At 36.6% G+C, this 14,782-nt stretch overlaps 1 protein-coding gene across 6 annotated transcripts in view; it reads right to left on the reverse strand.

Moving 5' to 3' along the window:
* The window catches only part of BIRC6 (baculoviral IAP repeat containing 6), a 225,438-nt gene that overhangs the window by 30,879 nt on the left and 179,777 nt on the right, over positions 1-14,782 (reverse strand). For all 6 annotated transcript variants that reach the window (XR_006960345.1, XM_047069619.1, XM_047069617.1 and 3 more), the window contains one exon: positions 10,550-10,760. Coding sequence is in view for 5 of the 6 variants with exons in the window: in XM_047069619.1 (XP_046925575.1) it covers positions 10,550-10,760 (211 nt within the window). In the remaining variant the exon portion in view is untranslated. The remainder of the gene's footprint in view (positions 1-10,549; positions 10,761-14,782) is intronic.

A 14,782-nucleotide genomic window follows, 5' to 3' on the forward strand; every position in this document is an offset into this window, starting at 1 on the left:
AAACATTGGCATCATTGTCTCCATCACCGAGTAAAAGGTTGATGAACTATGAAACAGGTTCAAGGTCATCAAAAACAGAAACTTAAAAAAAAAATGTAGGTATGATTATAACAAATGCTTCTTGGTTATGAAACCAGGCCTCTTTCATTTTGTGGGTGTTAGAAGCAGAGGAAAAACAGGAGAAACTACGAAATGTTTTTCCAACAGAAACAAAGGTAGGAGGGCTAGAAATGAAATTCTCTGGTAACTAACTGAAGCCCTAGAGGAACTAGCCTAAGGCTGTTAAAATGAGAGTGACAGAAAATACGCCTCTGAAAAAGAGGTCAATTAATCTTATTGCTTAGTTAGATAAAAAGGAATTGGGTATTTCTACAAGAGAATTAAATTATTTTCATTTTATTAAAAAAGTTATTTTTAATGTTTAATTTAGTTTTGAGAGAGAGAAAGACAGAGAGACGTAATGTGAGCAGGCGAGTGGCAGAAGAGAGAGGGAGACACAGAATCCCAAGCAGGCTCCAGGCTCTGAGCTGTCAGCACAGAGCCCGACACAGGGCTCGAACTCACAGATGGCAAGATCATGACCTGAGCCAAAGTCGAATGCTCAACCAACTGAGCCACCCAGGTGCCCTATTTATTTTTAAAAGTTTATTTATTTTACTTTGGGGGGGGGTGGCGGGGGTGGGGGGGAGGGAGTATGAGCAGGGAGGAGGGGAGAGTGTGAGCAGGGGAAGGGGCAGAGAAAGAGAGAGGGAGGGAGAGAGAAACAGAGAGAGAGAATGAATCCTAAGCAGGCTCTATGTTGTCAGTACAGAGCCTGACATGGGCCCCATGAACCGTGAGATCATGACCTGAGCTGAAATCAAGAGTCAGATGCTTAACCTACTAAGCCACCCAGGTGCCGCAGAATTCAGTTATTTCTAAAATATGATGAACTTTCTTATACCAGAAGATGTTTCGAAATAGCTAAGGGAAATGGAAATAAAAGATGTTTGCTTTAATGCTGTTAAAGAGAAGTTCAAACCCAGAACGCGTCATACTCAATACAGACATTTGTGATGCATCCTTATTAGCAATTCAGATTATTTGACTGACAGCAAGTCCCTCTTCCAAATTTTTGGTCAAACTGTCAATTACTAAATATACTAAATAGGATTATTTGCCTACTAGAGTCCAGTAGGAAAAGTCTGCATAGAAGATGAAAGATAAAATGAATGGTCTTCACCCCTGCTCCAAGGAAGCTATGAAGTGTCACACTGATTCAAAAGTGAACCAAACTACTATGGCTTACTCTGACTTTGTTTTGAGAGAAAAGGTTGGAATAGCCAGCAGAAACTGAATTTCACCAGGACTGATATGTAAAAGCTGAAGGGGTCACATCTTCACAGTGTGACTATGTTGTGGGCAAAAGAATGAATTTTCACACTAGACAATTATATTTCAAATGGAAATGATTATATATGTATGTGTGTGTATATAAAAGCTTATATATATACACACACAAAAGTTTAAAGTATTATGTTATGTTACCTGTGCCACAGATCCCTTCATTAACAAGATGAGTTGCTTTCAAGTTCTCTCATGTTTAAGTGTAAAATAAAATGTTGATCAATAAGTGGCCATAAATGGGAGGGGGAATGTTTCTGCTTATTTTTCAAATATCAACTATTGCTACACAAGTTCTTTAACTATCCCTTGACAAGAGAGTTAAAGATATCAGAAATGTAAGGTATACAAAGATATCAATAACATTCAGGAGACAGAAAATAATAGAGTGTGTGGAGGATGGGGAGAGGCTTCTTTCATCACACAGAGAAAACAATTTTATCACCTATGCCCTGCCCTAATCTATGCAAGTGGATACCAAATCAGATTGAAAAGACAGTAGAGGAAAAACACACACAGTGGTAATTAAGAAAATACCAGAGAAATGCTTTTCATAAATTCTTTATTATTTTTTTTCCAGACAGAGCACAATTGGGAGAGAGCACAATTGGGGGAGAGCGGCAGAGGGAGAAAGAGAATTCAAAACAAGTTCCATGCTCAGTGTGGAGCCAAAGGCTGGGCTCAATCCCGTGACCCTGAGATCACGACCTGAGCCAAAATCGAGAGGTGGCACACTCTACGGACTGAGCCACCCAGCCGCCCCCTGCTTTTTATTAATTCTTTTGACCAAGAAAAACATCAAATGGGTAATGCTGACTCACTCTTCATTTAAGTGGTAAGTATACAAAGTTGCTCTCTGCTCATGTACGAGAGAGACCAAAAAACAGTGAGGCTTAGGTTTACTTTAGCAATGTAGTAATTACTACTTAGGCACAACACAAATGCTATCATATCTAAGGTAATATGCTGCCTTTTAAGAGCCTATCATGACTTGAAAATTCTTCAGGTAATGAAAAAAGGTCAGTAAAAGGAAATTATCAGAAAAACTCTGTAGAATTTGCATTATTGTATATACTTTTATAATTACTAAAAGCAAATTTTTTAATTAGAAAAACAATTTTACTTCACTATCAACATTAAAAAAAAATTATATATCCTAAATATCTAAAACCAGCTCAGAAAAAAGTCCACCTCTCCAATTTCTAATTATTCACTGATGCACAAACTGAATTGTTCTTTGGAAGTTAGGTTTAACTTAGTGGATAAATATATTTGGGAGTTATCACAGCTTTGCCACAAAGTATCAGAGAACCTGGAACAAACCAAAGTATTTTTGGACCTTGTTTTCCTCATTTATAAAAAGAAATATCTGAACTACCTTAAGTCTAGACAGTCCCCTTATAGCTCTAAAACCTACAGATAATATGGAACAGGTTATTTGTTAGGATGTGCCCTGAAGGATTTGTTATAAACTAAACCTTGTTAGCAAGACACTTCAAATGCAGCAATTCACAGTGCTTGAAACTGCATCTGGGATAAAGACCATGGAAACTGTCCTGAAACATAAAGCTCATATAATGTAATTTGATAAGGAATAATCATTTTATATTGTTATGTTATGCTACTGAGATAGAAATATTAAGTCAACTTATAATTTTTTACAGTTTTTTTGCTAGTCATTAAAAAAAATATTTTTTTTAAAAAGTAGACTGCACACCTAGCACGCAGTGTATCACAGGGCTTTAACTCACAACCCTGAGATAAATATCTGAGCTGAGATCAAGAGTCAGACACTTAACCGAATGGGCCACCCAGGCACCCCTTAAAAATTAAAAAAAAAAATTTTTTTTCTTTTAAGCAGGCTCCACGCCCAATGCGTAGTATGCTCCAGTGACTGTGCCAGCAAGGCACACTGTTAATCACTTAAATAATAGAATAAGGTGTATTTTGGCATTTGATCAATGTGTTCTCAAGAAACAGCTAAGCCTCAAGTATAGCCATTATACAAGCATGAAGCCTAAGTGATAACTGAACTATTTTGGTAAGATACAGTAACAGTGGTCTATCTGGAGTAAGGGTCAATCGACTTGTCTTTCTTCATATAAATTTATTGAAAACATTTTTTAATATTTATTTACCTTTGAGAGACAGAGCATGAGAGGGGGAGGGGCAGAGGGGGAGACACAGAATCTGAAGCAGGCTCCAGGCTCTGAGCTGTCAGCACAGAGCCTGACACGGGACTTGAACTCACGAACCATGATCATGACCTGAGCTGAAGTCAGAGGTTAACTGACTGAGCCACCCAGGCACCCCTAAAAAATTTTGTTTTTAATAATGAACAACATAGGCATCAGGAGACGGGGAGCAATGTCCAGACTTATAACCTATTAGTAAGTTTTTTTTTTTTTTTTTAATTTTTTTTTTTCAACGTTTATTTATTTTTGGGACAGAGAGAGACAGAGCATGAACGGGGGAGGGGCAGAGAGAGAGGGAGACACAGAATCGGAAACAGGCTCCAGGCTCTGAGCCATCAGCCCAGAGCCCGACGCGGGGCTCGAACTTACGGACCGCGAGATCGTGACCTGGCTGAAGTCGGACGCTTAACCGACTGCGCCACCCAGGCGCCCCTATTAGTAAGTTTTTAATGTTAAACTCTTAAGCAGTAGTTTCATTCTCTTTCAAACAACGGTAAGAAATATTTTCTTGCCTACTGCATACAGCAGGAGAAACTAATAAATACACATTTAAAAACTTCTGAAACTGTATACACTCCACAGAAGCTAAAGTTCTATTACTTCTTTATATTTTTATATGACTACATGCTACTCTAAATTTATTAAAACTTAATCCATTATTTAAAGCAGTTTGGATAATTCTCAAGAAACAAAAAAGGAAATCAATGAAAGCACAGAGGCTGTAACACAAATACTATACTAAGCAAAAATACTTCAAACTGGCAGAACAAAAGGAATACAATCAATCTGACAGTTATGAAAATTCACTTTCACCAGATTCCCATCTTTTATAATTGGTATAAAATTGAGTGGTAGTGACTTTGGACTTATACATCAATGAGTATCTAATCACAGACTGTCTTTGGCACGTGGGTAAGATTGCTTACACCTTGTATATACATCTTTGGCCCTCTACTTTTGACACACTCTGTCATTCTCAATGCACTTCCTCTCCATCTCTCTCTCTCTCTCTCGCTCTCTCGCTCTCTCTCGGTCCCTAGGGAACTATTTCTTCCCACTGCTTGTAGGCCTAAAAATTAAAAGTATTAACCACAAAAATCATTAAATCATTAAACTGAAGAAAAAAGCCAGAAATTAAGACGTTGTGTAGAAAATAAATGAGAAGCCAGTAAACTTTTTCTGCGTTAGGCCAAAAAGAAAAAGGGTTTTCTGAGAAATGGAATGTTTATGGTAATGAAAAATTTTAACCACCACGAAGGGAGTTAATTCCACTTAGAGTGTTAATCTTGTGTGGATGAATATTCAACTTTTTGCTCTTCACAGGTGCCTAGTATATCACAGGACCAAGTAAAGGAAATGGAGCTCTTTATCACTTTTGAAATCCTTTGTTCTATTGAAGTGATGACTAAAGTGGCTTTTGAATAATGTCTCTGAAATAAAGTAATAAACTCTATTATTGAGGCAAAATTAAATAGCACCAATATTTACAGCTTAACCATTTCCCCGTTTTCACTGAAATTATTATAAAAAGTTTCAAATGAACAAGAAAAAAACTACACAATTTCCTAATGGTAGCATCATGAAACGCTCCAATATTGTTTAGGTTTTAAGTAATAAATAATGGAAGAAAATGACCTAAGTAGAAAATTGTATTACATAACTTACAGGCACAGTTGAAGTGTGCTTTAAAATTGCTACAGAACTAATGTACAAAACATGTCATCTATGTTTCATTTATTTTGAAAGAGAGAGAGAGAGTGCACATAGAAGTGTGAGCAGGAGAGGAAGGAAGGGCAGGTGTGGGGTGGGGGTGGGGGGTGAGAATCCCAAGCAGGCTCCCAGTTGTGAGCACAGAGGCGACGTGGGGCTCCATCTCAAAAAAATCTCAAGAATCATGAGATCATGATCTGAGCCAAAATCAAGAGTTGGATCTTAACTGAATGAGCCACCCAGGTGCCCCTATATCATCTATATTTAAAAAAAATCAATTTCTGAAAAAATCCTGATACCTAATTACCTTTAATCTTGTCTATTTCAGACAAAAGCAGGAAAGTGTTGAATGTAAAATTCTCTATTTTGAAGTGATACACTTTGGCCATTCTTTTGTGCTTCCTAATCCCTGATTTATCTTAATCTAAAAGCTTACTAAAAATCAGTCTACAACAATATTAATCAGTTTGTCTATGTTAACCATTAGACTCAAATTAACCCTATGCAGTTATTATAAACTGTGAATCTTGAAAGGACAGGTTAGGAAAGGAGGTAAGTAATAAAAATATAGAATCATGAATAAAAGAATACTAGAATATTATCATCTTTAGGAAGCTCTTAATGCAAACTGTACAGTCAATATTTAACAACTGCCTAAGGAATGTCAACTTCAAGCCAGGAAAGAGGAATGCAGTAAGCTAGAAGTACATTCATTCCCTGAGTGGTGCTCTGGTTTCATTAAATATCAATCCCACCAGTCATCAAACTATCCTCACCTACAAGAGATCATTGTTTTAATTCAGGTATAATTATAATCGAAGGAAATTTGAAACATGCCTCAGAGTCTATTACTTTAAAAATTAAGATTCAGAAGCTACTTTTCAGATATATGTATGTGTGTGCATTGATATATACATGCATATATAATTATATCTCACATATAATAACAACAGCTCAGTAATTACAGAACTAGTAGGTGTAAAAGGCATTCCCACGGTGTCGTGCCACTGTGCCAACAACTCAAGTTCCTCCTCTAAGCAGTCACTCTTACTCGAGCCTTTGGGTACACAGAAAGTGGGTAATGCAAATCCGATCAGATCTCTGAAATCCTTTCAGTAGCTCATCACCACATTTAAGAGCAAGTAACTGTAAATACACCCCTCTTCACCTTCTAGCTCCTGCTTTCATCTCTAGTTTCATCTCCCACGCATATACCATACCTAATCACACCAAATTTCTTCAGGTTTCCCTGAACATGCGATACTTTCTTTCACTGCTAACATTATTCCCAGTTTGGTATAGCAGGCCACTGCACACTTCATTTAGCTAATTCCTACTTACTCCTAAATATAATCACAAATTTCTATTGCACAAATTAGGTAAATGATGTGCCTTTTCAGTTTCTTAACAGTATCTTTCTGTTTCCTCTTACAGAAGGGTTCAAAGTGTGGGTGGGGGAGAGTCGGCTCACCTATATCATCTCCTTCACTCTTTGAATTTTGAGATCAAAATCAGTTGGGACAGAATAATCTCAGTCAGGTTATTCCCGGCAGGAGAATAACTTCCTTTCAGTACTGGGGCAAAACATTCTCATTTCTCTCATCCACAAAAGGGAGATAAAAATTGTAAATATATACAGAAGAAATAATTTTAATGAAAATCATTACATGTAACCACGATCATCATCTAGGGACCTGCAGAGTGCACAGCAAATCTATTTTTTCTTTATTTAAGATAAACAAATGGTCACATATAAATGATACAAATTTCATTCGAAGGGGAAAAACTGCATTCCCTTTGTGTATGCTTGGTTTAAAAAAAGTAACATATGAGAAGTTAACAAGACATAACGAGGGAAAAATGAGGAAATAAAGTATATAAATAAAATATATAAACATAATAAGTACTTGCTTTAACTTAAAAAAAAAAAAAAAAACCATACTAAAAAGATGTACTTTATTCGTCCTTACATTTTTTATTGAGAGCAGAGACAAAAAGAACATAAACATTTTCTGAGCGGAGGTACACCTACACATTATTTTTAAAGTCACAGCTCCGGGGCGCCTGGGTGGCACAGTCGGTTAAGCGTCCGACTTCAGCCAGGTCACGATCTCGCGGTCCGTGAGTTCAAGCCCCGCGTCAGGCTCTGGGCTGATGGCTCAGAGCCTGGAGCCTGTTTCCGATTCTGTGTCTCCCTCTCTCTCTGCCCCTCCCCCGTTCATGCTCTGTCTCTCTCTGTCCCAAATAAATAAACGTTGAAAAAAAAAATTAAAAAAAAAAATAAAGTCACAGCTCCAAACCCTGATAATGCCACAAAACATATACTAAAAGTGATCAATGAACAGAACATATTTGCCTTGACCATTGTTTTCTCAAAAGTATCCTGGTTAAAAAAAAAAAAAAAAAAATGCAGTTGGGATCAAGTAGGCAGGTGGGGAGAGGGGAAGTTTTATACTTTCAAACAGTGTTAAAATTGAACTTAGCCAATTTCTGTGGGTATAAACTCTTTAAGGAAACTGGACAATTCTGCTCACTTTATTAGAGTTCTATCATTACGAAAATATAAAAAGAAATACATCTTAGGTCTTGACAGTCTGGAAGAGAATAGATTTTACCCTCTCTGTGTGAAGTGGAAAATGAATTCTCAATGTACCAAACCTCAAAAGGCAAGTAGGGATGTTATAACATGTATGTCTTTGATGGTTTCTTTTTCTAACAGAGGCTGTAAAATATAACAGATATCATGAACAATCTTGACTAAGAAGAATACTCAAATCCTAAGGTAAAAGTCACTAGCATTGTTTCTACATTACTAAAGCAGAGCTATTAAAAATAGCTATTGCAGAGTCACCATAAAGATAAAACAACATAAATAAAATGAGCTCTGAACAGTCATTATGATCTTTTACATACATGTTTTGGTGACAAAAAATTTAGAGTGTGAAGTACCATTTTTTTCTTACTGAAGAAGGAAGGAAAGAATTTGAAGAATAATTTTTTTTTTCCAGTAGGAAAAGCAGAAAACCAAAGCTCCAGTCAAATGACACTTGTTATTATCTATCTGAAATTAAATTTTTACAGTGAATCATGAATACAGTTTATACAGAAGTCAAGTTTACTTTTAAAAAATTATACTGCGTATGTTATGGAGGCAGGAAATATATTAACTTAGGAAAAGCAACAAAAAGGCTACTCTAGGCATACTAATTCCAATCACTGCATCTTCTGTAATTACCTTAGAACTCAATACACTGTAACTTCATTTTTGCAGGATCCAACAGAAATTATAGCTTAAGGAAATACATAATATAGAGTTGTCCATATTTTAATGGTCTTATTTTCACATTTAGACTGTCATAAATTTGTGATTATTATTTTTAATGAAAGTGATAATTATAACTACATTCCTAATCTTTATGCAATTTTTTCATCTAAGAAATAGAATACTCCTGGGAAAAAAACACTCCATTTCATAAAAAATTTCAATACATCTCAAAACACAAAAATATGAGGTACAGAAACACAGGGCAAGATCCCTCTAAAAAAACACAGGGCAAGATTCCCCCTAAAAATACTCAAAAGCTCTGCATATTTTATATTAAATGCTTTGTCAAGAACTGTATGTTTATTGTACAATAAGGAACAGAGATGACCAGGGTAGAGATGGGATGATCAATTAGAAGTTTCTCAATGAGACATTAGCTCAATTAGAAAATTAGACCTTCAGTTCAATTATGACATGACACCTTGTTTAGGTAATTATACCAGCTGCCTAGATTACCAGTTAGATTTCTGACACGATGAAGGTTGGGACCAAACATAATGTTCTCTTTTCTACAACAGAAACTATCTCACTATCAAAGAAAATATACCTTTACATTGTCCTTCCCTGGTGAAAGAGTAGTATGAACCTACAGCTCTTTTGTTTCCACCAACTGGCTCTTCTTTAATCTTTTGTCCAAATTATGATTTTTACTGCCTGGTAGTGAGCCACTAGCTTTATTTTTTTTAAAAATTTTTTTTTTTCAACGTTTATTTATTTTTGGGACAGAGAGAGAGACAGAGCATGAACGGGCGAGGGGCAGAGAGAGAGGGAGACACAGAATCGGAAACAGGCTCCAGGCTCTGAGCCATCAGCCCAGAGCCCGACGCGGGGCTCGAACTCACGGAACGCGAGATCGTGACCTGGCTAAAGTCGGTGAGCCACTAGCTTTAAAAGTGATAGTGACAATACAATAAATGAACAGTCAGGATTATCTCAGCAGCTGACTCCTCCCTGAAAAAATTATTCTTCCAGTGACCAAATCTCTGCCATTGCTTGACGTCTACTGTGTTTCTCAAATTTATTATCTTAAAAAAATACGTGAGAATAGGTAGAATATATTGTAAAGATGGTAAAGAACATTAATTGACTCAAAAGACCACTGACAAAAGAATAAACTCCCATTTGCAGTATAAATGCTCTAAAAACCAGAATTTGGCCATCTACGTAAAACAGATAACCACTGAACAGATTCTGCTAAGAGAAAGAAAAAGGTTTGCCAGGTAACTTAAAAAGAGTTTTTGTTTTCAGAACTCATCATGTGAATCTAATGAGGTATAAACTTAAGCCAAACATTCATTAAATAATTAAATTTACCAAGAAGATAAATACTAACTTTATTATAACTTCGAGAAATAAATACTGAATCTTCTCACTTCTAAAAAAAGATTATAGCATGAATTATAGCATGTATCACAATGAAACAGGAGTAATCCATAAATCCAACAATTCTATTTCTATGAATCTACTGTGTGGAGATTTCTACAAGCCTCAAAAGACGTATGTCTGAGTTCATAAAATGAAAAAAGCCCAAATGTCCACTAACAGATGGTTAAGTAAAACATAGCATCTCTATGCTACGCATAATTGGTAGTATTAAAAACAATGTCAGCCCAAATGTATTTACAGACACTGAAAGGTGTCTTTGTCCTCAATATGGACTAAAACTAGCATCCATCTGTATAATCAGTACAATATGACAGAATTTAAGAAAAACTCTATACCTAAAGCCCTAAGACTGCACAAGCAGATGTCTGATAAGCCAATGTAAATAAATGTTTCTGAGTGTAGGATTTGGTGGATACTTTTTCTTTGTAGTTTTATATCTTGCTTGTGTGCATATGTGTTTAATCAGCACATGTCATTTAAGAAAACCCACAAAGTTAGTTTCAAAAGATTCTTAGGGGCACGATCGAGAGCAATGAACCAAGTATACTACCTTAAACGGTTGGTGTAGGTATCAACACACGTCTTCATTTTGGCTAATAATGTACCAACAGAAGTCTGGCACTCTGACTGTTCTTCTTCCTCTTCACCATTCTCTGTAGAAAGAGGCAACAGTAGGGGCACCATGGATGTACAAGAAGCAATGGCCCGGAGCAATTCCAGCAGAGCTCGATAGAGTGGCACATGTCTTGCCATATCAAGAACTGTAAAAGGAAAGGGAAAAGCATAAAGTGAGAACATGTGCAAGATAAAAGTCCACAGCCACGTAGCTTCTACTCAGATCTTAAGATTGATTGGTTACTTGGTAAATGAGCTAATGCCGATGTTTATGAAGCACCACGTGCTAAGTATAATAATCATTAGTTCAAATGTTTTATTTATTTTTTTGAGAGAGAGATTGAGCGCGCATGTGCGCGGTGCTTGAGGGAGAGGTGAATCTTAAGCAGGTTCCATGCTCAGGGTGGAGCCTGATGCTTAACTGACCTAGCCACCCAAGCACCCCTCCAATGTTTTCTTAAAAGCACATGTATTGAAGAATAAATGCCCCACTCTAAGAACATATACCACATCTACAATTTTTATAAGTTGTTTTGCTAGGTTTTGTAGTTTTCTTCCAACTGGAATTTACTTTTGTGATCATGTGAGATAAAGACTTTAACAGGGGCACCTACGTGGTTCAGTCGGTTAAGCGGCTGACTCATTTTAGCTCAGGTCATGATCTCATGGTTTGTGAGACTGAGCCCTGTATATGGGGCTCTGCACTGACAGTGCAAACCGTAACTGTTTTTTTTTAAGTGTATTTATTTATTTTGAGAGAGAGAGAGAGAGAGAGAGAGAGAATGCCTGCAGAGAGTGAGAGAGCATCTCCAAAAAGGCTCCACCCAGCATAGAGCCTGACTCAGGCTCAATCCCACAACAGCGAGACTCTTTTTTTTTTTTTTTTTTTTAAAGTAAGCTCTACACTCAGTGTGGGGCTTGAACTCATGACCCTGAGATCAAGGGTTGCGTGTTCTACTAAGCCGGCCAGATACCCTAACAACTTTTTTCCCATCCCAGTTACTGAATAAAGTTATGCCATAAATATTCACTGAAAACATGCTGCTTGACAGGCTGAGAATACAGCAGTGAAGAAAATAAACAAAAATCCCTGCTCTCATGTAGCTTACATTCTATGTAGAGGGCAAATGAGTAAAAAAAAATTTTCAGATGCTAACAGGGACTCTGACTGCTACACACACAAAGACTGAAACCGGGAAGGAGAAGTGGAGGAGTACCTACTGGAGGCAGAAATTGGTTCACTGCCCACAGACCTATACTGAGATTAGAGTATGGGGAGATGCGGCATAGGAATTCTCAACTCTATAAAATCAGTTGTGACGGTCTAATGACAAACAGGGAGGCTCTTCAGAGTGATGGAGGAGTCGGTCCTCGTTCCACACCTTCCGATGGTGATGCAGAGGACAGAGGCAGGAAAGTAGGACTGCTCATTCTGGCCTTCCTTTGAAATTTTACTCTCCATCTTAATCATACATAAAATTTCCATACATACTTGGTTAGGTTTAAAGCCTTTTTTCCAACCTATGACCTAATGTTACAGCTTACTACAATTTTATGGTATAACATAGTACACTCCAGTTTTCAAGGAAATCCAAGTTAAAACCCAAAGTTACTAATCAATAGGCATAAAATACAACATTAATTCTTGTGAGGATATGAGAAAGCCAGATTTCCATAAACAGATATATATGCAACCTGATAACCAATCTGGCACTATTTAATGCCCATATTCTATGACTTAGCAATACCATTTGTTACTATACACCTATAAAACAAGGGTGAGTAATATAATACTGTTTTTACAGCATATAATACTGAAGGTAGGAAGCACCCTAAGAGCAATAAAGGATTAAATACACAATAATATCTAAATGATTGTATCCTACGTAGAATTTGAAAAGAATATAGATCTCCTATACCTATACTTGAGTGAAGTAAGTTGTAAAATAATACATAAAGATGACATTTATGTAAAAAGAAACTCAAATATATTTGCTTTTTTAAAATTTTTTTTTCAACATTTTTATTTTATTTTTGGGACAGAGAGAGACAGAGCATGAATGGGGGAGGGGCAGAGAGAGAGGGAGACACAGAATCGGAAACAGGCTCCAGGCTCTGAGCCATCAGCCCAGAGCCTGATGTGGGGCTCGAACTCCCGGACCGTGAGAACGTGACCTGGCTGAAGTCGGACGCTTAACCGACTGCGCCACCCAGGCGCCCCTATATTTGCTTTTTTATAGCTGGGAAACTACATAGGAATACTTAGAGGAAAAAGATGAATTTCTAAACATAAATGTTATATACATGAGTAACATCTCACACTGATTATCCTGACAAATCGTAAAACATTGCTGATAAGGCTACAGTCTACTTTGACCATTTCTCTCCTTGTCCACTCATTCACCAGGCATATCACTTTGGTATACATACATCTAATCCTTTTTCTACACGATATTCTGTGTGTGTATAACTTTTAGGAAAAGGAACTACAGTCCTCATTGTGTGTATGAGAAGCTAAGATTTAATAACATGTACCATCAGCTAAATAGAAAATAGCAAGAACAATGACACTGAGGTACATTTAACTCTAGAGCTTTTTCATTATACTGTGATGCCTCCTGTGTTGTTCAATAGGGTAACCACTGGCCACACATGGCTATTTAACTTTCATTAAAATGGAAAGAATTAGGGGCGCCTGGGTGGCGCAGTCGGTTGAGCGTCCGACTTCAGCCAGGTCACGATCTCGCGGTCCGTGAGTTCGAGCCCCCGCGTCGGACTCTGGGCTGATGGCTCAGAGCCTGGAGCCTGTTTCCGATTCTGTGTCTCCCTCTCTCTCTGCCCCTCCCCCGTTCATGCTCTGTCTCTCTCTGTCCCAAAAATAAATAAACGTTGAAAAAAAAAATTAAAAAAAAAAAATGGAAAGAATTAAAAATTCTGTCCTTAACTGTACTAGCCACATTTCAAGTGATCAACATTCACATGACTCCATACTGGACAACAGAATGTTTCCATCAGAGTGAAACATATAGAATGTTTCCATTATAGTGAAAAATTCTCTCAGATAATACCTTCTTCAAATGCCAAAGTCCTTATATTATGCTTACCTACATAAGCCATGAAAACTATGTGGGTATGGGCTCTACCCAAAGAGATGAGTCTTTCTCCGCGAGGTGTAGATATCATATAGAGTGAAAGAAATAATCTCTAGATTACATTTAAAACAGCATGAATAGTTTGTTTCAGGTTTATTTAAAAACCAGTGATACATACATGTACTGGATATACTTATATAGTTAGATACAGAATACTGATAATATTAATTAACGGTACTTTCACCTAGAAAGAAGAACTAGGGTTGGGGGGGGGCAAATATCAGGGTGAATTACTTTTCATCATATACCAGTTTGAACTATTTTATAATGGTTTATCAGAGTATCCGTCATGCAGTAAATATTTTATTGACAAAAGGAGATAATTTAGTAATTACTAGGTCATAAAACTTGATAACACATAGATGATTTAAAGAACTTAAGATATATAAACACTTCAGCTATGATCTTGTCACAGAATAAGCAACAGACAATATATATTATTTCTAGTTTAAAAATTATTCTGACCTCTGTATAAGAAAGAAAATACTTATTATTTTAGACAGTGTGTTCATTAAGGAATAGAATTTTGTTTTCCAATGTTATTATGTATACTTATAGACTTTGCTCAGAATTTGGTGTTTTTCCTTACTGTCTTTTGAATAAAATTTTATGAATGCAATTTATGCTCCACATTACATTACCTCCAGATAATTCATCCTCCATTGCTATGCAACATTCTACTGCTGGAAAAATTAAATCTAATACAACAAAGCATGGCTTTTTTCTAAGTAATTAGTAACATATAATCTCACATTACAGAAGCAGTAAACTAAATTATATACCAAATCACATCACACTGAAATGACTCCAAACAGTAAAGTGACAGGAGGTTATCATATATCCACAAAACTGTCTTAGAAGTTTAATAACAAGACACTTAGCCAGGTTAATCAACACGACTAAAAATAAACACCAATTTTGTTCTTAAAATAATTGAGGCAATATTGTGTTTTTATTAAAAGAAAACAACCCTACTGAACTAAACCTAAAATGTTCTGAAATATAAACTATTTGAT

The sequence above is a fragment of the Lynx rufus genome, unplaced genomic scaffold (assembly GCF_022079265.1).
Source record: "Lynx rufus isolate CCGP_SWC_20201006 ecotype Redwood Valley unplaced genomic scaffold, mLynRuf1.p SCAF_8, whole genome shotgun sequence".
Taxonomy (NCBI): domain Eukaryota; kingdom Metazoa; phylum Chordata; class Mammalia; order Carnivora; family Felidae; genus Lynx; species Lynx rufus.